At 50.2% G+C, this 24,856-nt stretch overlaps 10 protein-coding genes across 10 annotated transcripts; 4 read left to right on the forward strand and 6 right to left on the reverse strand.

Annotated features, from left to right (window-relative positions):
* Positions 1-366: 366 nt before the first annotated feature.
* ASPACDRAFT_76355 (putative mitochondrial GTP/GDP transporter Ggc1) lies at positions 367-1,897 on the reverse strand. Its single transcript, XM_020204689.1, has 6 exons — positions 1,758-1,897; positions 1,648-1,685; positions 1,530-1,571; positions 1,213-1,460; positions 984-1,161; positions 367-931 (listed from the first exon to the last, which is right to left on the reverse strand). The coding sequence occupies exons 1-6, from the start codon at positions 1,843-1,845 to the stop codon at positions 596-598; spliced, it is 930 nt and encodes a 309-aa protein (XP_020059633.1). The 5' UTR covers positions 1,846-1,897; the 3' UTR covers positions 367-595.
* A 978-nt stretch (positions 1,898-2,875) lies between these two features.
* ASPACDRAFT_114264 (autophagy-related protein 8) lies at positions 2,876-3,559 on the reverse strand. Its single transcript, XM_020195787.1, has 2 exons — positions 3,321-3,559; positions 2,876-3,218 (listed from the first exon to the last, which is right to left on the reverse strand). Exons 1-2 carry the CDS (start codon positions 3,408-3,410, stop codon positions 2,982-2,984), a joined length of 327 nt encoding a protein of 108 aa, XP_020059634.1. The 5' UTR covers positions 3,411-3,559; the 3' UTR covers positions 2,876-2,981.
* Positions 3,560-4,351: 792 nt separating this feature from the next.
* hem13 (coproporphyrinogen oxidase) lies at positions 4,352-6,170 on the forward strand. Its single transcript, XM_020204690.1, has 2 exons — positions 4,352-4,839; positions 4,904-6,170. Exons 1-2 carry the CDS (start codon positions 4,630-4,632, stop codon positions 6,008-6,010), a joined length of 1,317 nt encoding a protein of 438 aa, XP_020059635.1. The 5' UTR covers positions 4,352-4,629; the 3' UTR covers positions 6,011-6,170.
* A 33-nt stretch (positions 6,171-6,203) lies between these two features.
* On the reverse strand, positions 6,204-9,591 carry ASPACDRAFT_76358 (putative microtubule binding protein HOOK3). Its single transcript, XM_020204691.1, has 7 exons — positions 7,947-9,591; positions 7,830-7,890; positions 7,705-7,772; positions 7,543-7,655; positions 7,099-7,484; positions 6,719-6,814; positions 6,204-6,631 (listed from the first exon to the last, which is right to left on the reverse strand). The coding sequence occupies exons 1-7, from the start codon at positions 9,314-9,316 to the stop codon at positions 6,446-6,448; spliced, it is 2,280 nt and encodes a 759-aa protein (XP_020059636.1). The 5' UTR covers positions 9,317-9,591; the 3' UTR covers positions 6,204-6,445.
* A 209-nt stretch (positions 9,592-9,800) lies between these two features.
* On the reverse strand, positions 9,801-10,725 carry ASPACDRAFT_76359 (uncharacterized protein). Its single transcript, XM_020204692.1, has 4 exons — positions 10,448-10,725; positions 10,357-10,381; positions 10,275-10,284; positions 9,801-10,224 (listed from the first exon to the last, which is right to left on the reverse strand). Exons 1-4 carry the CDS (start codon positions 10,574-10,576, stop codon positions 10,119-10,121), a joined length of 270 nt encoding a protein of 89 aa, XP_020059637.1. The 5' UTR covers positions 10,577-10,725; the 3' UTR covers positions 9,801-10,118.
* Positions 10,726-11,858: 1,133 nt separating this feature from the next.
* On the forward strand, positions 11,859-14,753 carry ASPACDRAFT_1865414 (putative mRNA cleavage factor complex component Pcf11). The gene is made up of 5 exons (XM_020197853.1): positions 11,859-12,254; positions 12,373-12,828; positions 12,885-13,609; positions 13,666-13,861; positions 13,929-14,753. The coding sequence occupies exons 1-5, from the start codon at positions 12,087-12,089 to the stop codon at positions 14,409-14,411; spliced, it is 2,028 nt and encodes a 675-aa protein (XP_020059638.1). The 5' UTR covers positions 11,859-12,086; the 3' UTR covers positions 14,412-14,753.
* Positions 14,754-15,047: 294 nt separating this feature from the next.
* ASPACDRAFT_23182 (Gfo/Idh/MocA family protein) lies at positions 15,048-16,497 on the forward strand (the record flags this gene model as incomplete). Its single annotated transcript, XM_020199177.1, has 4 exons — positions 15,048-15,081; positions 15,213-15,233; positions 15,310-15,840; positions 15,923-16,497. The coding sequence occupies 4 exons, from the start codon at positions 15,048-15,050 to the stop codon at positions 16,495-16,497; spliced, it is 1,161 nt and encodes a 386-aa protein (XP_020059639.1).
* A 374-nt stretch (positions 16,498-16,871) lies between these two features.
* adk1 (adenylate kinase ADK1) lies at positions 16,872-17,884 on the reverse strand (the record flags this gene model as incomplete). The annotated part of the gene is made up of 4 exons (XM_020200788.1): positions 16,872-17,280; positions 17,361-17,515; positions 17,587-17,639; positions 17,725-17,884. 4 exons carry the CDS (start codon positions 17,882-17,884, stop codon positions 16,872-16,874), a joined length of 777 nt encoding a protein of 258 aa, XP_020059640.1.
* A 762-nt stretch (positions 17,885-18,646) lies between these two features.
* rpn8 (proteasome regulatory particle lid subunit RPN8) lies at positions 18,647-19,882 on the forward strand (the record flags this gene model as incomplete). Its single annotated transcript, XM_020203324.1, has 3 exons — positions 18,647-18,830; positions 18,902-19,173; positions 19,253-19,882. 3 exons carry the CDS (start codon positions 18,647-18,649, stop codon positions 19,880-19,882), a joined length of 1,086 nt encoding a protein of 361 aa, XP_020059641.1.
* Positions 19,883-20,140: 258 nt separating this feature from the next.
* ASPACDRAFT_40624 (uncharacterized protein) lies at positions 20,141-23,883 on the reverse strand (the record flags this gene model as incomplete). The annotated part of the gene is made up of 3 exons (XM_020200789.1): positions 20,141-20,881; positions 21,381-21,442; positions 23,823-23,883. 3 exons carry the CDS (start codon positions 23,881-23,883, stop codon positions 20,141-20,143), a joined length of 864 nt encoding a protein of 287 aa, XP_020059642.1.
* Between the last annotated feature and the right edge of the window lie 973 nt (positions 23,884-24,856).

Below are 24,856 nucleotides of genomic sequence, written 5' to 3' on the forward strand. Positions count from 1 at the left end.
TGAGACATTGCTGTAATCCGCGAGGCCTAGCACTTGAAACACGTATCATCCTACATGATGTATCTTCCAGAAACCGCCACATATCCATCACTCAAACCCCCAGACTATCAAGCTCCCGTGGACCCGATACTGTGACTACGCTGGCAAGGCTGGCCACGAGAAGTGCGCCTGTCGGGCCTATATTGCGGAGAGCCTAGGGAGAGCCACCAACTAAATCAAGAGGAATGACGCCCCTCCCGTCGCCGATGGAGTTTTACAATCAAAGGCGAAGCCTAGAGGTTATTCCGAAAAGATCGAGAGGGCTAACAAGTTCCCCTAGTTCCACCGCACCTTGAGGAAACCGTGCTCGTCTACAAGGGTAAAAAACCGTAGATAGGAAGTCATATTAAGGGGAGATGTGTTTCTTCAATTCCAATCGCCATGCCGCCATCAAACTCGTGAAAGCAAAAGAAAAAGGTCTTGTCTATCAAATGCGCAAGGCTCAACAGACTGCTCTATTTTGGTACCAGAAAGCCCCGAAATCGAACCTGACATAAAATCGCGTCCCAAAAAAGCAAAGCACCCGCTATTATAATCAACGTATAATGACTTTTTTTTACACAACCTGGCCAAACGCAGGGATCAGCGTCTGAGCCAGCCAGAAGCTGAACACAAGCTTAGGCCCGGTCATCAACAGCTTGGGCGTCAGACCCTTGAAGAAACTGGTAAATCCCTCGTTCTTCATCATGTTGGACACGATCCGGAAACCAGACTCCGGGTTTTCGAAGTTGCGGTTCTGAATACGGGTCTTGATGACGTCCAAAGGAGCAGACACAACCAGAGAAGCACTAGCACCGCAGATGGAAGCCACGAAGTTCTGACCCCAGGTGGCAGAGTTGTAATCCTTCAGCTGGTAGATGTACTCCTTGGCAAAGGCGGAACCACCGAAAAGCTGTTCACGCCCAGTCAGCATTTAAGAAACATCCAGAGGAATGGTCACATACAGCAAAAGATCCAGGGGCGTTGCGGGCTGCAGTCCAGCCAGCACCACGGTACAGTCCCATTCCCTCATCCTGGATGATCTTGAAGAGGCCGCGGCCGCGGAAGGCCTCGGGGTTAGTTTGACGCTTGATCTTGAGAACGTCGAGGGGCAGAAGAACAATCTCTCCGATACCGATCAAACTGAATTATTGTTAGCGGGGGCTCAAGTCAAACAGCATCGGACATGCGCACCTTCCAGCTGTCGCGTGCATGATAGCCTTGCCAGTTCCCTTTCCGAAAGCATTGTCGAAGTCGGAACCGTAGTGCTTGGCCAGATAGTCGCGAGCGAAGGGCTGGCCACCGTACTTATAGATACGCTGAAGAACCTTGTAACCAGCGGCGTAACCCAGACCGGGGAAAAGAGAGGTAAACTTGCGGCCAGCGGGGGCGTCGGCAAATTCCTTGAAAATAACCTTGTTCATTGCTTCAGAGGAGGCGATCTGTAGTAGACGATTGTCAGAGAAGTCTTGAACTGGCCGAAATCAGTTGTAGAGTTGATGTCGTCTTACACGAGTCTGGTTGCTCATCAACCGCTTGGCAATGGTGTCGACCTTCCAGGCGAGTTAGCACAAGGTCTCAACAAGCGCGATATCGCTTTCATCACAACAAGTATGGGGGCATTCGTACAGGGTGGAAAACCATGAGCTCCGTAATACCAGCCGTTCCTAGCAACAACATCTGGTCAGCAACCGAGTACAAACACCAAACCATTCTCGGGGCTGTATATAAACACCTACCTGAACCCAGGAGACGGGCGGTCGCGGATTCTCTCTTGACATCCTTCGTGGCAGAGCCAGCACCAGCCTGAACAAGGGCGGGAGACATGTTGACCTGGTTGATAAGGATGGCGAAAATCTTAATTGAATTTTTTCTTTTCCTGTTTGGGTGAGTATGAGTCTTATAAAATTGGAAATAAGGGAAAGAGAAGTATGGGACCAGGAGAAAACAACTCACCACCAGAGTCAGAGGGGCGAAACACGACTGGAGCCAGACAATGCAGCGATGAAGGGAAGGGAAAGGGGAAAAAAAAGCCAGACACACGCCAGCCAAGAGAGAAGGAGAAGGAAGAAGAAGAGAGAGCAACTTTCCCGCAACTTTCTGCGCCGACTCGGAACCACTTCCAGCGGCCGCGGCGGACGGATGACTCCACTAGACTACTTTAGGTCTGGCACCACCGGCCCTGAATCGGAGCCGCTCTCTTAGGACAATTGAGTCAGCACACGCGGCACCGTGACGGGATTCCGGGACGGACCTCAGCGTTCCCCAGGTGCAGTGTAGTAGACTACTCCATACTGTGATTCATGGTCAAATATTCACACCATTTTCATTTTTGGAAAACAAATGATTTTGGCGGCCCGAGAGAGTTGGTCAGTGTAAACACGCAAGTAACAGTAGCAATAGAAGTGAGGTGTTCCTGCAGCTTGAGATCCTCGGAACCATACAAGTCCGCCCCTTCCAAGCTTAGCGGCACAGTGCTTCAAGTCAACGTACGATGATTACGAAAATCCCCCGGGTACTTGGCATCTCGGATCGCGCATGATTAAAGTCTCCATTCATTCGGTAATAGTTGATCTGAAGTTGGATCCCATTTAGACGATTTCCACATGAAGTAGACAGCTCGAAGACAGCTCGCCAAGAAAAGAGTCAAAGAAAAGGAAGAACATAGATAGCCCCGTAAGAACGCCGACGGAACAATACATCAAAAGCACCAGTGACCAGCGCAGTCGAGCTTGCCCATCTTGCTACGGCCCACAACTGATAGATCCCATGCCTAAGGGGTCTCTCAAAAGGCCCACGATGAAGCGACTTAGCGTTGGCGCGACTTGATTACTTTAAGGTAAAGCAAGACAGAAACGGACAGGTCGACCAGCGCCTAGTAGTCACCGAATGTGTTCTCGCCGGAGTACCTAGCAGCGACAACGAAATCAGCCAAGGTAATTCACCAAATATGGGCCTAGAGCTTACGTGATGTACAGGAATCCATCCTCATCCTTGTGCTCTTCGTAGATGCTGCTCATGAGCGCTGCTGTTGGCGGAAGGACCTCATCAACGAAAATGAAGATGGCCTTCTCAGGAGACAGCTTAATACGCTTGCGAATCACGTAGACAAACTGTCCAACGGTGAGATCGGCCGGAACAAGGTACTTCTTTTTGTCGATGGTTGCAATATCTGACTTCTCGACCTTTTCGCAGATCACCTGTAGGGTAGAAAAGAGCGTGGTTAGTATCGCGAACAGGCGGTGAGCCACGGACACACAATGAAACCCCAAAGACGATGATGTTGAGCATGGCGGACATACCGGAATGCGATCAGCGTACTTCTGACGGATACGCTCGGCCTCAGCCTTACGCTTCTCGAAGGGATGCTCGTCCTTGAACTTGGAACGCATGGTGATAGAAGGATCGGGGCGGTTACTTGGGAGCGGCAGCGTTAGACCGATAGAGATCGAAGGGTACCGATAGTTGCTGCGATAAGATGATTCTAGGGTGAAACCGGAATCTGAACTATGATGAAAGCGATGGAAAGAAGCGAAACAGTTGACAAATGGATGTATGGATAGATGGATGGATGGATGGATGGATGGATGGATAGATAGATGGAGAGAGATAGATAGATAGATAGATAGACAGAGACGAGGGGGTGGTGGAAAGGAGGATGAACGGTGATGACAAAAGGTCAAGAGAAGGCGGACAGGCAGCCCCGCGTCATGGCAGAGAGCAGTAGGGGCTGCTGATAAGGCCGCCAGGCAAGCGCGGATCACGGGGGCGGAGGCGGTGAACCCGCGCCCCCACACGCCTGGGTTGAGTCAAAGCAAGGTCAGGTGTTTTGTGTTTTTGTCATTGTCCCTTCACGTGGAAAGCAAAGGTTCGTCCAACTGACCCAAGTCGGATGATCGTATCGCTTGGTGCCATCCTGGGTTTTCCAGCAAATGTGACTTTACTACCCGTACATACTTGACCGATCGAGTAGATGTACACTACTCATAGATAATCTACATAGCGGGTGCGTTGCCACCAGTGCCTCCACTTAGGCCAGTGTCTAGATCCCGAGTCCTTGGTCCCATTTCCGCCCGAGGAATTTTGTCTACAGCCATGAGGGCCCCGAAGGTGGTTCCTGAGTCACAGCTCCTTCTATTGAATTTGCAGTTAATCCTATATGTTTTGGGATATGTAAAGATTTTATAAGACCAAAGATTGTGCCAATTCCTGCACAGTACAGTAATGCAATCGACAAAGAATATACACACTCTTGGAGGCATAGGAGCCGATTAGCACGTGACCTTCACTGACCAAGCATACAGCACAAACAGCACAAACAGCACAAACAGCACAAACCGCATGCTGCGGGTAACTACAGTGCACTCACGACATGGCGGATTTATGCAAACCGGCCGCAGGTGGTGGTCCCATACTCTTTCGGAACCTAGCTGAGCCAACCAATTATTATCCCGTGAAAGTGCGCCGCACCTGGTACTTTCTGCTCCAAACTACTACTTACCTAGTACCCAACTTGAACAATAGCGCGGAGTCTCGGAAGAACGCAAGCACGAATCTGGCACCACCTGATCCATAAGCAGATCAGCCAATTCTTCAATTGCCCCGTCGACAATGGCTATGGCTCGGCCATATATGCCTCTGCGGAGGTCCGTTTGTCAGGTCTTCCCTCGAGCCTCTTGCACTCCTCGCGGCGTCTCAGCGCAGTTTCGCAGGCACCTATCAGAGCAAAAGCCACGCGAATCTAAACCCTTTACTGTGTGGAGGCCATACCTACGACTAGCAATCGGTGTGCCGTTCATCGCGGCCCTCATTTATTCCATGGTACCAATTGCAACTCTTCAGCCCCGCACCGCTGGCCCCAGTTCTGACCTTGCGATCTATATAGATGACAGGTGAAGTAACCGAACTCGACTCGCCGTCAATTGTGGAGCTCGATGAGGCATTGAAGAAACAAGCAACAATCAGCGAGACGTCACCTATGCGTCTGCGGATGGAGAAGTTGATCAAAGAACACCAGCAGAAGATCGTGGAAGAATTGAGCAGGATAGATGGAAAGCAATTCAAGAGCGACGAGTGGACGCGCCCCAATGGAGGCGGTGGCATTTCCTGTGTTCTTCAGGACGGGAATGTCTTCGAGAAAGCTGGGGTCAACGTATCAATTGTATACGGGGAGTTACCTCGTCCCGCTATCGAGAAGATGCGAGCTGATCACAAGTCCTTTGTCGGGGCCGATGTGGACTCGCTGAGCTTCTTTGCAGCCGGTCTCTCCTTGGTCCTGCACCCACACAATCCTATGGCTCCGACAGTCCATCTGAACTACCGTTACTTCGAGACGACGGACCCCAAGGACCCAATTAACGGTGATAAGAACTGGTGGTTTGGTGGCGGTACTGATCTGACTCCCACCTACCTTTTCCCTGAGGATGCCAAACACTTCCATCAAACAATTAAGGACGCCTGTGACCGACACGACGCCACATATTACCCCAAGTTCAAAGCCTGGTGCGACAAGTACTTCTATTTACCTCACCGCCGTGAGTGCAGAGGTGTTGGTGGTATCTTCTTTGATGACCTTGACGCCAGTTTCTTAGAGTCTTCGTCTACTTCGTCACAAAATCCGCAAGAGACTCTCTTTTCTTTCGTGTCGGATGGGCTTGCGTCTTTCCTCCCCTCCTATGTGCCCATCATTGAGCGTAGGAAGGATATGCCATTCACCCCTGAACAAAAAGAGTGGCAGCAGCTTCGTCGAGGTCGCTATGTTGAATTCAACCTGGTATACGACCGTGGTACCAGCTTCGGTCTTCGTACACCCAATGCCCGAGTTGAAAGTATCTTAATGAGTCTTCCTCGTACAGCAAGCTGGGCCTACATGGACCCAGTGTCCGGGACTCGCACTGAGGAGCCTGATTCGGAAGAAGCGCTGTTAACTAAAGGCAAGGAGCATGAGAAGGAGATCATGGATGTTTTAAGACACCCTAGACAATGGGTCTAGGAATAACCGGAGTTTTCCCATTTCACTTTCCTGTACATCAGAGCTGGTCCACCCTTCCTTCTCAACGACAATTTGAATTATGTACGATATCGATTAAAGTGAGCTCACACAAGGTAGCACATAAAGCAATTCAGTAACCTCCCTCGGTACCGCAGACGAGATCATGTTGAGCATACAGTGTGGCCATGAGGGTCACGGATTGTCCGCAAAAATTGAGACTGATAATCAAATTTCATTCCCACACGAATGGAATCTATCCACAACGATGGTGTTATGCGGCGCATAAAGGGGTAATTCAATGCAAAGGTATAACGGGTAACACACCCAAAGATATATAAACACATGGGACACATGGGACGAAACGCGGAGCAAGTTCAGCCAAGAGATATGAAAAGGAAAGAGGCGTGGCCGAATATACATACAGAAAGCTCAGCTCTATCGACCAGCGACCACGCTTCTCTGTTTGGCCAGCCAACCCTTTTGTGCATCAGCCAGGGTTCCGTGGCGGTATCTAGACATTGTGACATTGTTGTTCTGCAGTCGACTCTGCAAATCATACCATGAGGAGCTCATAAGCTCAAGCTCCCGAGTTTGAGCCTCAATTGTCTTCTGAAGCTCAAACTGTGCAACCAAAAAGTTAGTGAAGTGACAAAGATGAACACAGAATGAGATCGCAAGTTCACTCCCAGCGCATAGACCCTCACTCACCTCACGCTCTTTGCTGATTCCAGTATCTGTATCATCCTCGAGCTGCCTTATGCGCTCCTGGAGGAACTTGATATGCTCGTTTTGTTGATGAATGTACTACAAATGTCCAGTTAGTGACTGGTATGAGTAAAAAAAGTTCAGGGGTCAAGCGACTAAGTCGCAGCAGTCGAGAGTCAAGGCTTGAACCTTGTGACGAGAAAGCGACTCATATGGTACAGACTTGCAGCCTTTCTAGCCGATAAGACAGGCATATTGCCAAATGGCCGGTCCGTATGGTGATTGAGTTGTTTTCTGCAGCCACTGGAAGGCCCAAAGGGGGAAGGCTTCACGCTGGTTCGTCTGACGCAAGCCGACAGCTGTGGAGGAAATGCATAACTGACCTCTGCGCGCTTGGCTAGTCTTTCCAGATTCTTCTCAATCTGTGCGGCAACTTGCCGCGTCAATTCCACGGCAGATTTCTGTGCAGCTTCGGAGTCATCACCGTCCTCCTGTGCCAGTAGTTCAGCAAGCAACTTCTTCATCTCCTCTGCTGCTTCCTGATCCTCTGCGCGGAACTCCGCTTGCTTCTTCTCTAGAAGGCCTCGAAGGTCGTCGCGCTCAGCACAGGTTACCTGCACCAAAGTATGAGTCGAATCAAGCTCAGCTTGAAGATTGTTGAGTTTGCGCGTCACGTCATCCCATGCATCACGCATTTTGCTTAATTCGGTTGCATTGTGTGCTTTGACTTCCGCCATCAAATCAATTCTTTCGTCGCTGGCAAGTTCGACTACACGACTATCAGTACGATTATTTGGGCTCACGAGGCTTTAGCAAATCGAACTCACGCTCTGCCATTGTATCACTCAACGACCGCTTAGTCACATCAAGAGCGTCCTGAGCTTCTGCCAGCCTCTTGAGTGTCGCTGTAAAGTGATCGTACAGCTTCCAATACTCATCACTAGGTATTAACATTAGAAACGGAGCTGGCTAATCACAGGTAAACATACCTCTGCGTTGAGTTGGCGCGAGCTTGCTGCAAAGTCTCACTGAATGTTTCAGAGAAGCCTTCGAGTACCTATAAGTTGCCCGTCAATATCCTCGTGAGTAGATTGTTAGCTGTGAAGCGACGTACAGATACTGAAGGTCCCCTTAGTGATTCAACCTCCTTCTTGAGATCCTCGGTTTCAGGTTTACTGTTGACAGCCGTTAGCACATGCTTTGCCAGCAAAAAGAGGAATGATTTCCATACAGTTGCGATTCTTTCACACCAATGGCCTCGAAGTCTTTCTGTAAGGTTCCTTCTAATTTCGGAGTCTCTGTCCCCGGCGTCAGGGATGGACTACCGGGAGACCCTTCCAACTCCCGGACTCGTTCTCTCAGCTCGCTGATCAAGGCGTCGTCGCGCTCGCGTTGTTCTTCGGCGTTGCTAAGACGCTCAGTAAGTGCATGATTGTTGAACTCCAATTGCTTTTTAAGATTCTGAATTTCGCTACACTCCTGCTCTATGCGAGGCAGGACTCTCCTGTACTCCTCAAGCTCTACCTCGCGCTCAGAATTCCATTTCTGCTGTGAATCCGTCTCCTTAAGTTGCTGCTGGAGATCCTTTAGTTGATTTCTGAGGGACTGATTCTCCTTCTCAAAGTCTTGACTTGCTTGCAACTTTTGGCGGTACTTCTCGGCTGCATTCGCTTTCCGGGCTAGCTGGTCTCGTTCGGTCTTCAGCTCATCATAGTCATCTTGCAATTTTTGGAAACGCTGATTCTTGACTCGTAGTGATTCGACGGTCATTCGTAGACTGTCAATTTCATCTTGTGCCGTGGCTAGCCTGGCTTCTTGGGTAGCAATTATGTCCTCTTGTTGGCGTGACTTGGACTCGAGAGCCTTGGCATTGAGTCCAAGATCTCCTTTACCAGATCGCAAGTTGATAAGCCGATCCTCAGTGGATGCCAAGCGGCTCTGCAAGGTGTCGTTGTTCTCCTGGAGGCGTGCCAATCGGTCATGCATGTCGTCAATCTGCTTCTGCATATCCTTTTTCTCCCGAGCCATGCGATTATTCTCCGCCAGTACCTTTCCGACACGCTCCTCGAACTGTAATTCTGGATCGACGGGTGGCTCCCGATCCTCTTTGATGTCATCCTCGCCGTCAATGGCTTCGTGCTGGCCATTTTGTGCCTCTTCGAAGATGTTCTTAAGGGTCTCTTGCGCTGGGGTGCTTAGCGTCTGCAAAGTCTCGACATAGATCGGTGCGTTGGGCGAACGAATGGCTCCAATCAATAGCAATTTGAGAAGCTTGTTGGCCTCTTTCTCGGAATTCTTCTCGGCGACAAGTTCTAGGTTGGGGTTCGGATCTAGACCGGATGGCATGCCATCAGGCTGCTGACGGATGTAGTTGACAAGCAGTTTGTGGATATGTTTCAAATTCTGCCATTTAGACAGCCAGTGGTCAGACGGGGTTCGTTGGGGAATCTCATCAAGGAAGTACTGCGGGTCGATATCTTGTAGAATCTCCCAGATGATGATCCCATCGGAGAGCTCCTCTGTTGTGCGGATGGTTTTACCCAAAGCGAAGCTGTTTATCCACTCTAACAGAGCCTGCGTGATTGTATGCTCCGCAGTCATGGCTGCCGGTCAAGCGGATGAGAGGAGTTGTTCAGAGCGTAGAGGGTAACACCGCGACCAAGTAGCTGCTGGGGGCGGAATTATTGAGATGTTTTTGATGTGTTCGTGGGGGCGCAGCCGGATGCGAAGAAGGAAGGAACAGGTTAAAATGAGCCCTCATCCACCTAAGAAAACACAGACCCAGACAACAAAGGATGGGACTGAGATCGTCGAGCGATCTTTTTTTCTGGTGGAAGGATGAACCCCGGAGTGTTAAGCCTAAAGGGTTGGGGGTTGGAGGGTTGGAGGGTCGGAGGCGCGGGATCCACGCCACGCGCATGGACAAGATTGAGCTACTATAATTAATTAATCCAGTCCCGCTCGGGGCCACCAAGAAAGGATCCGGTCGATATCAGTAGTTGTATGGAAGGTATATACACTTTATCGCTAGAGCGAGCCTCTACTGCGAGAGTCCGAAGTGTCTATTTATGTCTCAAGCTCTCTGCGCGAATAACAATTCCATTGTACTGTACGTAATAACTATTCAGGGGGACTTGGCCGCACACCGGGCAAGCAAGACACAAGATCCCAAGATAACTACCTATTATATTCAACGCAAAGACCTGAAGACAGATTCGAATTATATTCCGGCGCGCCCCCAAAATCCCTCATAGCCATCATTATCATAACATTGTTGTTTTCAAGAAGTAGCCCGTTAGTTGCCGACATTGGACATCTCAAACTCCCGAGACCAGCAGGAGGTAAGCCAAGTGACGACGAACAACCTCAGACCTCCTCCAACTTGAAGCAGCAGCGGTTCATTTTACTGGATCGAGACCATTTGATCTTGTTCGATTGTGGGTTTGTAAGCTGCGGACTGGGTTGATATCTGCTGGATAGCTTCTTCCGGACAGTCGGCCGAAAAGCCTCTAAAGCGAAGGTCAGAACAAGTGACGAGGGATAGGTGCAATAAAATTACTTGATCAGAGCTACAAAGATAGAGTATGGTTAGTTCCAAGTCCAATATAAGTGGTAAGAGACAGGGGCGCAAAAGTTCTTACTAAACTCATGTGTAATCTGGCCACCCTACGGGCATAAAACAATTAGCATAGTCGCGCGACACTGACTTATGACAGGCATTCAGCAGCATACAGCATTCAGAACGGAATCTTTGGCCTGCTGAAGCACCGAATCTGGAGTCCCTGCAGGGAAAGAGACCAGAACCGACTTAGCCAGAGTTAGCGGCACAAGACTGGAGATAGCCGCCGAGATTAGCTGCATCTTGAGACGAGATAGTCGGACGGAATGGACACTGAATGAATATACGACAAGACAGCTTGAGTAAGTGTGGACTCGTCTTTCTAGTCTTGAGATGGAAAAAGGCTTGCTATGAGTGAATACTATGGACTGATAAGGTCGAAGCCGGACCGGAGACTGGAGTAGGATGAATTGTAATCTGCCCATTCATGCATGCGTCATTAATGGACTTAAAACTAGTACCTAAGGGGGCTGTCTGGTCTCGAAGAGGGTTAGGGCTGTATTTAGGATACATAGTATCAATACTGCAGCATTACTGAGCTGGTATATGTGTTGTTATCATGGCGTAAGATACGAAGTTATTCAAGTCGAGCGGTTGCTGACTCAGTCTGGAGCCAGTCAGCCCTTTCCCGACCGTCGGTTCTGTTGAGTGCTCTCAAGGTCAGTAGCTTCTGCTTCTGCTTCTGCTTTCCATGCCTTGCCCTTTTCCCTCAGCTCCTTTCAAGCTCTTTCCCCCTTCCCCCCCCCCCCCCCCCCCCACCCCATTCACCAATTCCCATTCTTTCTATTCTCGCTCACCTTGCTTGCTGCTCACTTTTCCTTATCCCTCCTCCCCTCTGCTCTCCTCCTCTTCCCTTACCCTCTCTGTCTTCTCTCCTCCCTTCTGTCGACTTTCTTCACGTCTCCAACAAAATCACATTCTACCTGCCTATCCCGCTTTTGCTTACGCTTACGGTTAACGCTCGCTTCGGACCTTCACCTCGTGCCCTTTCCATCAACTGTCCTCGTGATTCAAATCATATCTCCCGAGGACCTTCCTTCTTTCAGCCCCGAAGAAAGCAAATCCTCGTCCATCATCTTAGTTTCGTTGGAGCTTCTTTGGCTAGGTATACTCCACAGGAAGTATTGATCGGCGCTGGATTGAGCGCATGAGGTAGCTTGACATCGAGGACACGGGAGGATTGTTGGTGCGCTGGTGCTATTTCGGTGACTGCTGGTTCGGGTGGAGGAATTGCGCCTGCATCCGCGTGTTGTTTTCTCCAAGTCTGACCCAGATAGCTAGCAAGCATTTGACAAGTTCCGCCGTCTCTTTCCATCTCTTGCTCTTCCAGGAGATCGTTGTTCCTGGAGAGAAACAAAGAAGGGGAAAATAGGAAGTTCTAATCTGGGTATTCAGAAGATTCGAAACAATCCACGAGAAGAAAAGACTCAACAAAGAAAAGAAGCCAAAATCCGAAATCCCATCTGAGAAGGGAAAACAGAAAGAAAGAAGAAAGGAAAAAGAGGAAACAAAAGGGAAAAAAAGAAAAAAAAAGAGGCAGATTATCAGCGCAAATAAGATTTATACAAACACAAGGAAAGCTTCGAAAGTTGCCGAAAGGGAAAAAAAAGATAAGGAACAAAAACCAGAGAAACTGAAGATAATATCTCTCTGTGTCTTACAGCACTACCTACAACTCTCTTTAGTCCTTTCCCATTCCCCGTTCTGCACTGCCCACCTCGGCTCCCACTGTTACCGTGTATCATCCCCATCATGTCTTCTGGACTGGCCTCCGATGAGGTGGCCGAGGATTACAAGAACTCTTTGGAAGATCTAACCACAAACGATAGGTTCCAGATCAGCAATCTTACGGTCATTGCGAAAGAGAACACAGAACATGCAATGGCCATCTCCCGCGTGCTGGAGAATCACATTCGAACAGTAGGTGACATACTCTCGCCACTTTCACAACACCGAGTTGCTGCTGTTGGACCTGCCAAAGCGCAAGACCGTCTGTAGTTCCGGTTCCTGGATGGATGAGTTCTAATTTGCTCTGTAGACACCGCCGGCTCAGAAACTGCCTGCCTTGTATGTAGTCGACTCGATCGTCAAGAACGTAGGGACGCCCTACACCTTGTTTCTGGGTCGCAACATGTATCAGACATTCATGAATGCCTATACGTTGGTGGATTCGCAAACTCGCCGCAAGCTCGATGAGATGCTCAAAACATGGAAAGAGCCTGTGCCCGGTTCCTTAGACACCAGGCCCGTGTTCCCTCCAGAAATCACGCGCAGTATCGAAAGTGCCTTGATCAAGGCAAGGACTGCAGCCCTTCAGCAACAGCAAGCCCGAAGCCAGCAGGAAATCCTCACGCGTGGTCGAAATGGGACTCCCCCCGGCTGGTCCAGTACTCCGACACCACCACAGAATCTGGCCCGGTACCCGCCAGCCTCGAGCCAAACCGTTCCGGCTCCATACCAGCGGAATGGCGCAGGTCATGCATATCCGCCCCCGGTGAGTTTTGTCGAGTGAAAAACTCAGCCAACTTGGTTAACTGAACTGATTCGCAGGGGGACACGCATGCTGCACGCGCCATGTCCACAGCGCATATCCAGCAACGCTCGGAAATCGATCTATCCGCCTTGAACCGGGATATTGAATCCTTGATTGCCGCAGCCCGCGGTGATTTCGCCACCAACCCTCTCGATTCGGCCGTGCAGCAACGATTGAAAGCTCTACTCGACCTGCAGGGCATCTTACAACGCCAAGAGCTCAACCAAGAGCAATTGAGGTTGGTTCGTGATCAGGTATCAGCCCTGGCACCAAAACCAGTCATCCCGGCACCTCAAGCCCCCCAAAATATCCCACCTATTTCAATACCTCCCGTAGCCGCTACCCCACCAACCCAAACGCACTCGCAGCCTCTCCAGCAGTTGCTCAATCCGGGTATGCTCGCCGGGCTTATCAAGGCCACTGCTGCGCGTCAACAGCCCACCCCACCGCCTCAATTGGCCGGGATTTTACCCCAGATACCGATTTTGAACAGCACGCCCCAGCCCGCTGTTTCCGCGACAAACGAGAATCCTCTCATTGCAGCTTTGCGGGCGCAGGGGCTATTACCACCGGCATCGGCACCTCCAACTGCGTCTACCGTTCCTCCTCCTAACATTGCGTCTGCATTCCCACTCATCGTGCCTGGTCAGGTGCGATATACACCGCCTGTACCCACACCGCAGGCTCAAGGCAATGCCGAAGGGCAGATGGATGTGCAGATGAATACTATGTCCATGAAAATGTAAGCTGCGCGTGTGAGAAGACGTCCTTGAGACCTGCTGACTTGTGGTATCATAGCCCACGATATACACTGATTAGCAGCCTTTATGAAATGCGCACCAATCGATGTGGGACGTGTGGCCGTAGATTCTTCGCGACCGAAGAAGGGAAGGAGAAGAAGGCGCGTCACCTGGATTGGCACTTCCGCACTAACCAACGCATGTCCGACGCTGCCAAGCGGGCCCAGAATCGAAGCTGGTACGTTGACGAACGGGTAAGTGATAAGCATTCTTCCGGTGGAGGCCATTCTGAGGTGGTTCACAAGCTAAAACCAACGTTAGGATTGGATCAAATCCCGAGAAGCAGGAGACGACCAGAATCCTACAGACACGGAAGCCTCTGGCGACGCAGCTGATGGACATGATGGCAATGTTGCGAAAAAGGGACCGTCCAAGCCGTGGATCCGGGCGCCCAATGATGCGACTCTGCGGAATACTCCTTGTCCAATCTGTCAGGAGAAATTTGAATCCACCTGGTCAGAGGATGTACAAGATTGGATTTGGCAGGATGCAACCAATGTTGGGAGTCGTGTTTACCATGCTAGCTGCTATGCTGAAGTGACTAAGGAAGGCCCAACGCCAGCTAATCGGGGGGCGCCACTGGCACGCACCGGGACTCCAGACTCTGTGCTGGGTAAACGCAAGGCAGAAGTGAGTATCCCTTTCCCTTTCTTGAAACAAAGCAGGCTGTCTATCTCTAACAATGTCAAGCAGGTGACCAACTCCCCAAGTTCGAATGTACGGATTAAGACAGAGCCTATCTGAATGGCAGTGTCCATGCCACATAGACTCCATTCCTCACACCCACTTCCTTTCATAACATTGCTTTGAGGCAAAGCTGCATCAACATTCATCGGCTGGTGGCTTTTGTTTTGCATCGGGTCCGGAAGACAGGCATTTCCATGGACGGCGTTACTGTTTCTCTTTGCTACGTTCCCTTTCCAGGACTTCAAGACTCCAAGGGCACTGACAATTGCTGATGGGCCACAGGCCACACACATCCACAAATAAATGAACCCCTCTTGCAGATCTTGTATATAGATCACCATTATGATCTGAAGAAAAAAAGTAGAGATGAGTGCAGTCGGAATTTATCTGATTCAATCTGATTTGGTACATCTTATTCTAAATTTCTATGTCTCTTCTTCTCCCCCCCCCCCTATTGCAAGGTGCTTGGCCTGCCCAGTGCCTGTAAGTGACGTACGTAGGCGGGGGTAGTTTGCCCCGCTCGGCGTTACTCCGCGTTGTCAAAAGATAAAATAAACACCTAAACTACTTAAAAGAAGGGTCCAGTCCACCCGTTCCCTTGTTCCCCTGTTCCCTCATTCCCTTATTGCCCTTTGTCACCGTCTCGCCTACCCCATTCCTCTTCAGCTTAATCGTTTTGTTAGACCTTTCACCATGGCTCCTTACAATGTCCGATGGGGAATAATGGGTAAGAAACATTACAATCCCATGCATTTCTCTCTCCACGCCAACCCCGCCCTGATTCGAGACATCCTGCACAAACTCAATTGTAATGGTACCAGACTGACATGTGATAAACTTATTCGAAACTCCGCTTAGCCACCGGCTGGATTGCCGACGGTATGTTTCCCTCCATAGAATCCGACGTGTGTGTAGTATCTCGTACACGGGCCTCGTTAATCTGACCAGCAAATAGTCTTCGTTCGAGATCTTCTCCGAGATCCTCTTGAGCGTGGCGCATCTGACGTCTCCCACAGCATTGTGGCAGTAGCATCATCATCATCGCAAGCTCGATCTGAGAAGTTCATCTCTGACACGGGCATCCCCGCCCCCTGTGCAGCCTACAGCTCCTATGAGCAGCTCGTGACAGATGTCAACGTGGACGTAGTCTACGTCGCAACTCCCCACTCCCACCACTTTCAAAACGTCATGCTAGCCCTGGAGGCGGGGAAGAACGTTCTTTGCGAAAAGGCCTTCACGGTCAATGCGGCCCAGGCGAAGATCCTGTGTGAGACAGCCAGGAAGAAGAACCTGTTCCTTATGGAGGCCGTTTGGACGCGATACTTCCCGCTCAGCGTGCAGGTCCGAGACTTAATCAAGCAGGGGGCCATTGGCGAGGTCCTCCGTGTGACGGCTGACAATAGCTTCGGCGACCCTGTTGAAGAACGCTGGGGAACAGAACATCGAATGGTCAATAAGGATTTGGCCGGCGGATGTTTATTGGACTGTTAGACTCTCTTGCCTACCTTCTTACCTGAACCGTGCCCAGTGCTCCGAAAAGGCCAAAGCTGACCAAAAAAATGCTGCAGTGGGTATCTACTCCCTGACCTGGGTTTTTCAGACCCTGTATCACACCCTTCCCCGAGATCAGCGCAAACCACCTTCAGCCATCTCAGCTCACATGGCGCTCTACCACCTAACTGGAGCCGACGAAGCGACCACTATCCTCCTCAGCTTTCCTACCAGTACGCCGTCCAATCTGCCTCACCCAGGCCAATCCCACGCCGTGGCCATGACCAATCTACGTGTCGCTACCGACCCCGACGAGGCCAACACTGCCCGTCCAGCCATTCGCATCCAGGGCACCAAGGGTGAGATCCAGGTGGACGGACCAGCGTTCCGACCGGAGCGGTACCGCATCATTCCCAAGAAAGGGAAAGGTGAATTCAAGGAGGTCGAGTGCCCGTTTCCTGGCGACGGAAAGGGCATGTTCTGGGAAGCAGATGAGGTGGCGCGGTGCTTGCGGGACGGAAGCTTAGAAAGCGAAACCCTGCCATGGGAGGAGAGTATCGTCATCATGGAAGTGATGGATGAGGTTCGGCGTCAGGGCGGGCTGACTTATCCGGAGAAGATCGAGTCGACGGTTTACCCCACGCAACTGTAGTATTTACGCGGGACAGGTTGGGATGGACCGAGGCTTACAAATGCTAGGCCAAATGACAATTTCTATTCCGAAGCACGCTGCCATTCAAAGAAGTAGTACTGTACATAGCAAATCCCTCCCGGAAGGTATTCATCTATATATGAAACTCAAGACACATTACAATTTTTCATGTCCATTACCTCATTCGATCGCTGCAGCCTTCTCTGCAGTGTTGATCCGTGACCGGCGGAAAAGACTTGGGATCAGATCTCACATGAACAGTCGTTCCCTCGCCTTTCATTCCATCCCGCGAAGGCAAGAAGGTATCAGGATGATAGGTAAAAGGAGACAATGACTTGGATCCCTCCTTGGTGGGAATTGCAGCCACTAACTGCTTAGGGCTTCTGGAAAACCCCCAAGAGCGATTTCCACACCTGGCCAGGCTCTTGGCTGGCGTCGATACCACGCCAGATACCGGTCTTCTTGTAGTAATCAACCACAGGAGCCGTTTGGGCGTGGTAGGTGCCGAGACGCTTTTTGAGAGTGTCGGCGTTATCGTCAGAACGCTGGATCAAAGGCTCGCCGGTAATATCATCCTTCATCTCCTCCTTAGGAGGGTTGAAGATCTTGTGATAAGAGCGTCCGGAGGCCGGGTGGACCAGACGCCCGGTGATACGAGCAACCAGCAGAGCATCGTCAATCTGCAGCTCAACGGCATGCTGGAGCTTCTGCTGGCGCTCGGCCAACATGTCGTCCAGGCGCTCGGCCTGCGCAACAGTGCGCGGGAATCCATCGAGGATGAAACTAGAAACCGCAGTCAGCTCATACTCTTGTGCATGTGGCTCAAGGATATCAGGAACAGAGGTGGGTGAAGGGGGACAGACCCATTCTTGCACTCGGTGTTGTTCTCAAGCTCACTCTTGATCATGTTGACCATGATCTCGTCACTGACCAGACCTCCCTGGTCCATGATCTTCTTGGCCTCTCTTCCGAGATCAGTCTTCTTGGCAACCTGAGACCGCAGCATATCACCGGTAGCCTATTCGCATATGTACAGTCAGAACCAAATATCAGTGAATCCAGACTCTATCCACCAGAGCATAAACTCACCAAGTGGCAGACGCAGTACTTTTCCTTGAGCCGGGGGGCCTGAGTACCCTTGCCTGAACACAGCGATCGGTCAGAATTCCGCACCAAGAACAAGGGGAGGGCCAGTAATGGCAAGATAATAGGCATTTCCAAGCGTACCAGCACCGGGAGGTCCCATCAAGATGATGCGCATATGCTCAGTAACAGACTTGGGCTTGACTTCACTGGTGAGGCGACCCTCCAGGTCCTCAATGCGAGCCTCAAGCTTCCCGATGGTGTCCTTGAGACCATGGATGATCTCTTCCGTGATGGGAGCCATTGCGATTGACAAATATGGTGAGGAAGTGTTGTGGAATTGACACTACCAAAGGTAGCCGGAAAAAGAGACAAGCGGAGTGAGCAAAAGGAGGCAAGGGAAGAGAAGGAGGATGAGGGCGCGCAAAAGTAACGGGGAAAGGGAAGCGGATAGAAAGTTGACTTCGTTTGGGGGGGTCAAGTGGTTGAAAAGAGGCCGCCGACCGGAGTGCCGGGGTGGAGTCGCGGCGCGCCCACCCGAGGCTGCGGCGCCGCGCGGAGCAATAATCAACTATTTGTAGAGAACTTCAGTAATGCAGTATGCAATTGCAATTGCTGTGACCATGGCGAAGCAAGGGACCTATTCTAGGCGAAAGTTGCTCATCTAGACTATCTATCTAACATTTGCGACAATTGCTAGTAGGTGCAGAGTGCAGACAGACGCATTTCGGACGGATGGACAGCGAGACCGCCATAGTGCCTTGGGGCCTGAGGCATAACACGCAGCATACCATGTGTGGCTGACGCATTAACCAACTGTTCAGCCACACAACACCCGGAAGCTCCCCCGAACTGCCACAGCTATTCCATCGTCATCTCTCCTCCTCTCCTCCTCTCTCTCTCTCTATCTCTCTCTCCCTCTCTTCGGACTTCCTGTCACTTACTTCCCATTCTCATCTCATCTGTGCTAAAGCTCTCTCTCCATCCTTTGACGAGCCTAGTCGTCGCTATACTTGCTACTTCTCACTTAGCTCAGTGATACCGCTCTGCGTCCTTGTTTCCCGCCATGCCTGCCACCACGGCGGACACACTTTCCCTTGTCCAGCGAACTGTCACCGTCGCCCCATTAGTCCTTCTTTCCGTCGCAGATCACTATGGTCGCTCAGCTAAAGGCACTCGGAAACGAGTGGTAGGTGTGCTGCTAGGAGAGAACTCGGGCCAGACAGTCCGCGTATCAAACAGTTTTGCCGGTAAGTTCATCTGCTGGTAGATCCTCTCTTCCATCTTCCATCGGAATGAACTGACCGTTCTTGGTGACTAGTTCCCTTCGAGGAGGATGAGAAGGATCCATCTGTGTGGTTTCTCGACCACAACTTTGTCGAGTCGATGAGGGACATGTTCAAGAAGATCAACGCACGGGAGAAGCTGGTCGGCTGGTATCACTCAGGCCCGAAGCTGCGCGCCTCAGATCTGGAGATCAACGAGCTCTTCAAACGATACACACCCAACCCCTTGCTAGTAATTGTGGACGTTCAGCCGAAAGAAGTAGGCGTTCCGACCGACGCTTACTTTGCCGTTGACGAAATCAAAGACGTAGGTTCCCAAGCGATCCAGTTCTCGGACCCTATCTCTGCCTTGGTCTCGCTAACTTATTCGGGGTGATTCACTACAGGATGGCACCACGACGTCCAGAACCTTTGTTCACATACCGTCCATAATTGAAGCAGAGGAGGCCGAGGAGATTGGAGTGGAGCACCTACTCCGTGACATCAGGGATGTCGCTGTGGGAACACTTTCTACCCGGATAACATCCCAGCTGCAATCGCTGCAGGGCCTGCATCTGCGTCTGCGTGACATCGGCCAATATTTGCAGAAAGTTCTCGACCAAGAATTGCCCGTCAATCATGCCATCTTGGGCAACCTCCAAGATGTGTTCAATCTTCTCCCTAATTTATCCACCCCTGCTGCAACGCCTCGCATCAGCGGTGGTGCCCCGGAGCAGCAGACTGATAATAGCGAATTGGCACGGGCCATGAGCATCAAGACGAACGATCAATTGATGACGATCTACTTGAGTAGCTTGATTCGCGCCATCACTGCCTTCCACGACCTGATTGAGAATAAGATTCAGAATCGGCAGCAGCAAGAAGAGAACGAGCTGAAGAGGGAGCAGGATGCCAATGCGGCCAAGGACGACAAGGACACGACTAAGAAGACCAATGGCGTCGTCAATGGAGAGCAGAAGGAGGATCAAGAAGTAGTGAAGGATAAGTCCAAGAAAAAGAGTTCAAGAGGGGAATAGAGGGGCCTGGAGTCAACGTGATACGATCAATTTTCAAGGACCAATTCATTTATTACATGAGATTGTACATTAGGGTAACCTTGGACACGGCTGATCATGATCATACGGGGTCGTCTTCGGAGACATCGATCGTGCTGAGTATTCAGTTGTACCGTAGGCTATTTACACCGCACCCTGATCTTGTAGCGAGGCAATCAAAACCCTGGACGTGACCACGCTGGAGCCCCCTCTGACTCGTGGCATAAATACGACACGGCTTCAGCCGCCCCAACCCGCACACCAGCCCGCCAACTCCTCCGCCCTGACACAAACGAAGCCGTCATTTCCCTTACCCAACAGACTGGGACAGCGAACAGCCAGCCAACTCGCAAGGAGGTGCTTGCAAACGGGGGGTGAAGACCGGAACGATCCGCGTGCCAACATACCCCCGAATGGGTAAGAACCATGGGAGATTGCATAATCCCGGCGTGGCGATAACTCGATAGCAGAAGCAGTAGCAACAGTGGATAAAGAGGTCATTCCAGGTGCGGGTGACAATGGCCCACGAAATGAAGCCAAGGTGAAGGTAGGACATGTGCAGCTCCAGGCTTGCAGGCGGACTTCGTACGCTTTTGTCTCGCTATCTGTCTTATAGGGGTGATATCGCGAAGACGGTTGCGGCGTGAGAACCCCGGAGGCTGAGTTCACCAGGAACACATTCTCCGTCGATCTTACCGACGAGGCCTGGGTCGTGGGGCTATTCGTCGCGTCGTGAGTCGATACTAAACGTCTTACCAAACCTCGATCAAGGATATCCAAAGCGAGCAGGAGTTCATTAGGAAAAAGACAGTGGAGAGCTAGCATCAGAGACTTTACACCGGCGATCTGGGTCGCATGCAGCGCAGAGAAACCACGGGGCGGGCTTTCTTCGCAGGCTTGATATTGTTCTTCTTGTTGTTGTTCGTGTTGCTGGCCATCGCTCGAAGTATTGACCTTGGAGATTGAAATGCCAGAAGCCACCTGGTCCACAAAGTCAGCAGGAGTGAAGGAATTGCTTTGGTGTTTGTGATCGTGAATATCCATTGGGTGGGCGGTTTGAAGAAGAAAAATTCGAGGTTGTTGCAACAGACAAGATATGTATTCGGATGAACCGGTATCTATTTATCCCTGGGCAAAGTTTCCCGATTTCTCCTTCCTGCCTGTCTACAACCGATGCACACCCCAATAGACAATTATATACATGGCTATAGACTTCATATGGATATGAGCGCTTTATCCATCTTGGACTCGACGGAGACAATAAAGTCAGAATAGTCCCACCATGGAGCACAAACAACATATCGGTCGTATACTGTACGGCAGCAGATTACCACAATCTAAATACAACCCCAGCAATAGGCATAAGATTTTGCTGCAGACGCTTTGCGGCGGATCATGTGAGAGGTGGAGGGCCTGGGGGAATCTTGGGCTTAGGCAACTTTCTTCTGAGGACACCACGAGGTCTGGCTGTCTTACTTACCGGTTGCGTGGGAATGATATTCGGCTGCAGGGGAATAATCCCTTGGCCTTCGAGGACTTCGCCTGTTGTAGACGTGAGCCTAATTCGCACCTTTGCCCGCTGCACTCTGGCTCTGGCTGACTTCAACTTGATCAAAGCTCCATTATCACCAGGAGGTGCCAGCTGTTGATTGAAAGTCCATCGAACGGCTCTTCCCTCGAACTTGATCATTTCGTCCAATGTGATCTCACCGGGGGATTGTTCAATGGACTGGCCCTCCAATTCACAATCTGGTATAAGTGGCGGTATCGATCGCACTGGCAAAGGTTGTGTCCGGCGATAAGCTAGTACGTATACATCCTTGCGGTTTTTCTCGTAAGAACCTGAGTTCTGCAAGTGTTTTGGCGGATACTATGCCATCGTTGAACCCAGCCCAGCCACCATACGGACCCTGTGCGAAGCAACTATAATGGCCGTAGTCGATGTTTCTACCCAGATGATTGACAAACGCAAAAAGCCGATATTGTATGATCTCAGGTGGAAAGGTCGAGGTCTCTTCGATGCAGACATAGTCTCGATTCTTCTGTTTAGCATGCTGGAACCGGTTTATTTGAACGAAGATAACTTCCGGGTAAAGAACAATGTTTTGACTGATTTCGTGCTGAGCTCTAGAACCACCACGGCCGCGACAAGCCACTTGCAAAGATGTCGGACGCAGGTTGTTCTCTATTGTCTTGAGTAGCCCATGAGAGCCCGGGCAAAGGTCTTCTGGAAAGCTCGCAATAAGCCACCAGTTCATACTCGCTGGTAGAGTCTTCCGCTGACCGCACTGGGAACATTGACCTTCTTGGGCGACAATGCTTTGGAACATGCTCTCAAGATCGCTTCAACGAAGTCAGCTTCCGGCATGTCTGGGGGTTGATGAGAACATACACTCTTGATTTCTCCGTACTATCGGCTACAGCCGCGCAATTAAGGCGTCTAGAAACTCACATATATCATGCTGTTCTCGAATATCCCGCCCTTTCCAAGCAGCTTTTTGGATATGCAGCCAGAGAACCCCAAGACATGATTCAAGATCGCGTGGAGATTCGAGCCAATAGACTTCATATAGACGGCACAATCGACATCCTAAACAACCATCCGAAAAGCCGCAAATCTCGAGGTCGTGACTTGGTTGATAGGAACACCTGAGCCAATTCCATAAATCGGGCATGTGCAACAGAAATATGAGTGCCGCATTCCGGTAGCATAGATTTCCTGGGTTTTCAGCGCCTCTGGGACTTCTATAAGTCTCGCTGGGCCACGCTGATCTGAGTTGGCTTTCCTGAGCGTAGAGTGAGTCCACTTTGAACGGTCAAAGCATTTATTTCATCAACGACGCACCATTTTGTTGGATATATAGCTGAATCACTCATTTCCAGTGCACCGCCTGTCGGCGCTTACTGTGTCACCTACTACAGTAGCCTAAGCACGATCAGATCCTGGGTAATAAGTGCTTAAGTGTGTATAACTTGGGTCCAGGTAATAGTATATTATCTTCGTCGCCGTGCAGATACCGTGCCGGTCCTTGTATATATTAATGAACCTATTGCTGAATTAGTCCTATAAGAGAACAATAGATAGTACATACCTCCCTTACAACTCAGGGTGATCCTTCTTTTGTTTATAGAAGACCTTTGTATATAGACACATGTCATGTTGTTTGGTACATGAATGATAAAGAGGTTACTTGAGGGTGAATAGTGGTTGTTAGACATCTTGCTCTTTGTTAGCATTGCTGCCGAATAGTATGTGGTAGTAGCAAAATCCGTTGGTAGAAGATATTTGTATATATTTCTCTAACATTGGTCTCTTTATGTAGATGTCTTTTACATATAGCTCGGTAGAATAATAGCACTTCAAACTCTTCTATGTCAATCATGGCTATTTACAGTTTGTCCTTGGGATTAGAACAAGTAGTGACTTGTTTTCTATGTCAATTACGTTGAAAATATTCTAGGATTGATTTGATTATATGAAGAGATACTGTATGAGGCCACTACATCAAGTTATCGGAGAAACATGTAGCTGGTCATGACTAGTTCTCGATGCATACAGTGTCCATTCCACAGACCGTCTTAATCAGGATGGAAATATATGTTTTGATGTTTTTTTAACCACCCACCTATCGGTGGTATGTATGTCAGTCGGGCTATCCCTAAACTCTTCAAGTAAGCCTTGCATGACAACACCTCCCTATACGGTGTCTTACCAGTCAAACCTTCAGACACTAGAACCCCACTCCATCTCATCAATGCCAGTTCAGGAGGCAATATCGCTAGTACTGATATATTTCGTCTCTTTGTGCGTAGCATGGAGGTGCTTTATTCCTTTTGCTCATCACTCTTTGTTGACTTTAACATGCTCATACATAGAACAGCTGAAAGGTCTGGCTGATTTGCAGGACAACAAGGCACCTACCCTTTCTTGTTTTCCGCCCAAGGAGTTTGCCCTCGTAGCGTATCCCGGCTGAAAGAGGCATATCTTCACTTTTACAAAGCACGTTGTTGACTTTTCAAGATCCAGCGGGGTTCATAGCCTCCATATAGTAGGTAGGTAAGGCAACCGCTGCACGATGGAGGGGAAGTCAGACTCGACCAAGATTACTAAAGGGTCCCCCCGGTGACGGGGCTCTGTGCCAGTGTGTCTATCTCTTACACAATACCTGAATCTGTCCAAGGTTGAATCAGACATCAGCAGGTGATTACCCTGATACTGTACACGGGATGTTTCAAGAAGGAATACTGTACAGCAGTGACTCTATAGCTAGAGGTGTAGTTAGTGGAGTTACAGTATAAGTGGATCAAGAAATATACTCAGGATAGAACATGAGCTGCCAGGGTGCGGTTAACGTTCCCCCCGCAAGTCATTCGAAGTCACAAACTGTCCACAAATTCATTCCACACACATTTGTGTGCTAAGGTGAGTGAGAATGCCCTCATTTCAAAACTCTCAACAATCACTCACCAGGATCTCGGACGCTGACAGTAAAGGCAGCGGACAGGGTTTAGGAACATCTGAAACAATGATACTAACAGCACCCATGCATTGTGGAATCGATCCAGCTGTTGTTTATAGGCTCTGGCCTCATTTATCATAAACAACAGAAGGGGCGCGAACATGCGACAGACATTCGGACACATCCGCGATTGTCAAGTCTAGGCCACCACCGCCTCAGGGCCATGACTCGCTGGTTCACGAACTGTTGAACAAGTTGACATTTTTTTCCCACTTCATTTACGGTGGTTCCGCTGCTTGGACGCGGGAATGATCGTGTTGCAAGTGTGATCTTAATTTCCCTGCCCTTTACCCCACTCCACACAGCCCGGGTTCTTGTTTCATCTTGTCCGATGTGGATCTGAATTAATTACCACCTGCAAGCCTCTACGCAGCCCGCGCGCATTACCCTCAGCTTCTGCCCGCCGCAATTCACTTGTACGACATGATCGCTTCTT

The sequence above is a fragment of the Aspergillus aculeatus genome (assembly GCF_001890905.1).
Source record: "Aspergillus aculeatus ATCC 16872 unplaced genomic scaffold ASPACscaffold_3, whole genome shotgun sequence".
NCBI classification, from domain to species: Eukaryota; Fungi; Ascomycota; class Eurotiomycetes; order Eurotiales; family Aspergillaceae; genus Aspergillus; species Aspergillus aculeatus.

What these genes read in the sequence shown, in the direction of transcription:
- ASPACDRAFT_76358 (XM_020204691.1), bottom strand. Translation starts at nt 9,316, where the DNA reads ATGACTGCGGAGCATACAATCACGCAGGCTCTGTTAGAGTGGATAAAC. An exon ending in GACTAGCCAAGCGCGCAGAG is followed by an intron (nt 6,815 to 7,098) that starts GTCAGTTATGCA and finishes GGACATTTGTAG; the next exon opens with TACATTCATCAACAAAACGA. An exon ending in GAATCAGCAAAGAGCGTGAG is followed by an intron (nt 6,632 to 6,718) that starts GTGAGTGAGGGT and finishes TTGGTTGCACAG; the next exon opens with TTTGAGCTTCAGAAGACAAT.
- hem13 (XM_020204690.1), top strand. Translation starts at nt 4,630, where the DNA reads ATGGCTATGGCTCGGCCATATATGCCTCTGCGGAGGTCCGTTTGTCAG. An exon ending in CGGCCCTCATTTATTCCATG is followed by an intron (nt 4,840 to 4,903) that starts GTACCAATTGCA and finishes CGATCTATATAG; the next exon opens with ATGACAGGTGAAGTAACCGA.
- ASPACDRAFT_1865414 (XM_020197853.1), top strand. Translation starts at nt 12,087, where the DNA reads ATGTCTTCTGGACTGGCCTCCGATGAGGTGGCCGAGGATTACAAGAAC. An exon ending in GTCATGCATATCCGCCCCCG is followed by an intron (nt 12,829 to 12,884) that starts GTGAGTTTTGTC and finishes ACTGATTCGCAG; the next exon opens with GGGGACACGCATGCTGCACG. An exon ending in GCTGGTACGTTGACGAACGG is followed by an intron (nt 13,862 to 13,928) that starts GTAAGTGATAAG and finishes AACCAACGTTAG; the next exon opens with GATTGGATCAAATCCCGAGA.
- ASPACDRAFT_114264 (XM_020195787.1), bottom strand. Translation starts at nt 3,410, where the DNA reads ATGCGTTCCAAGTTCAAGGACGAGCATCCCTTCGAGAAGCGTAAGGCT. An exon ending in AGTACGCTGATCGCATTCCG is followed by an intron (nt 3,219 to 3,320) that starts GTATGTCCGCCA and finishes TCTACCCTACAG; the next exon opens with GTGATCTGCGAAAAGGTCGA.
- ASPACDRAFT_76355 (XM_020204689.1), bottom strand. Translation starts at nt 1,845, where the DNA reads ATGTCTCCCGCCCTTGTTCAGGCTGGTGCTGGCTCTGCCACGAAGGAT. An exon ending in CGCCCGTCTCCTGGGTTCAG is followed by an intron (nt 1,686 to 1,757) that starts GTAGGTGTTTAT and finishes TGTTGTTGCTAG; the next exon opens with GAACGGCTGGTATTACGGAG. An exon ending in TGATGAGCAACCAGACTCGT is followed by an intron (nt 1,461 to 1,529) that starts GTAAGACGACAT and finishes CGTCTACTACAG; the next exon opens with ATCGCCTCCTCTGAAGCAAT.
- ASPACDRAFT_76359 (XM_020204692.1), bottom strand. Translation starts at nt 10,576, where the DNA reads ATGCAGCTAATCTCGGCGGCTATCTCCAGTCTTGTGCCGCTAACTCTG. An exon ending in AAGATTCCGTTCTGAATGCT is followed by an intron (nt 10,382 to 10,447) that starts GTATGCTGCTGA and finishes TTATGCCCGTAG; the next exon opens with GGTGGCCAGATTACACATGA.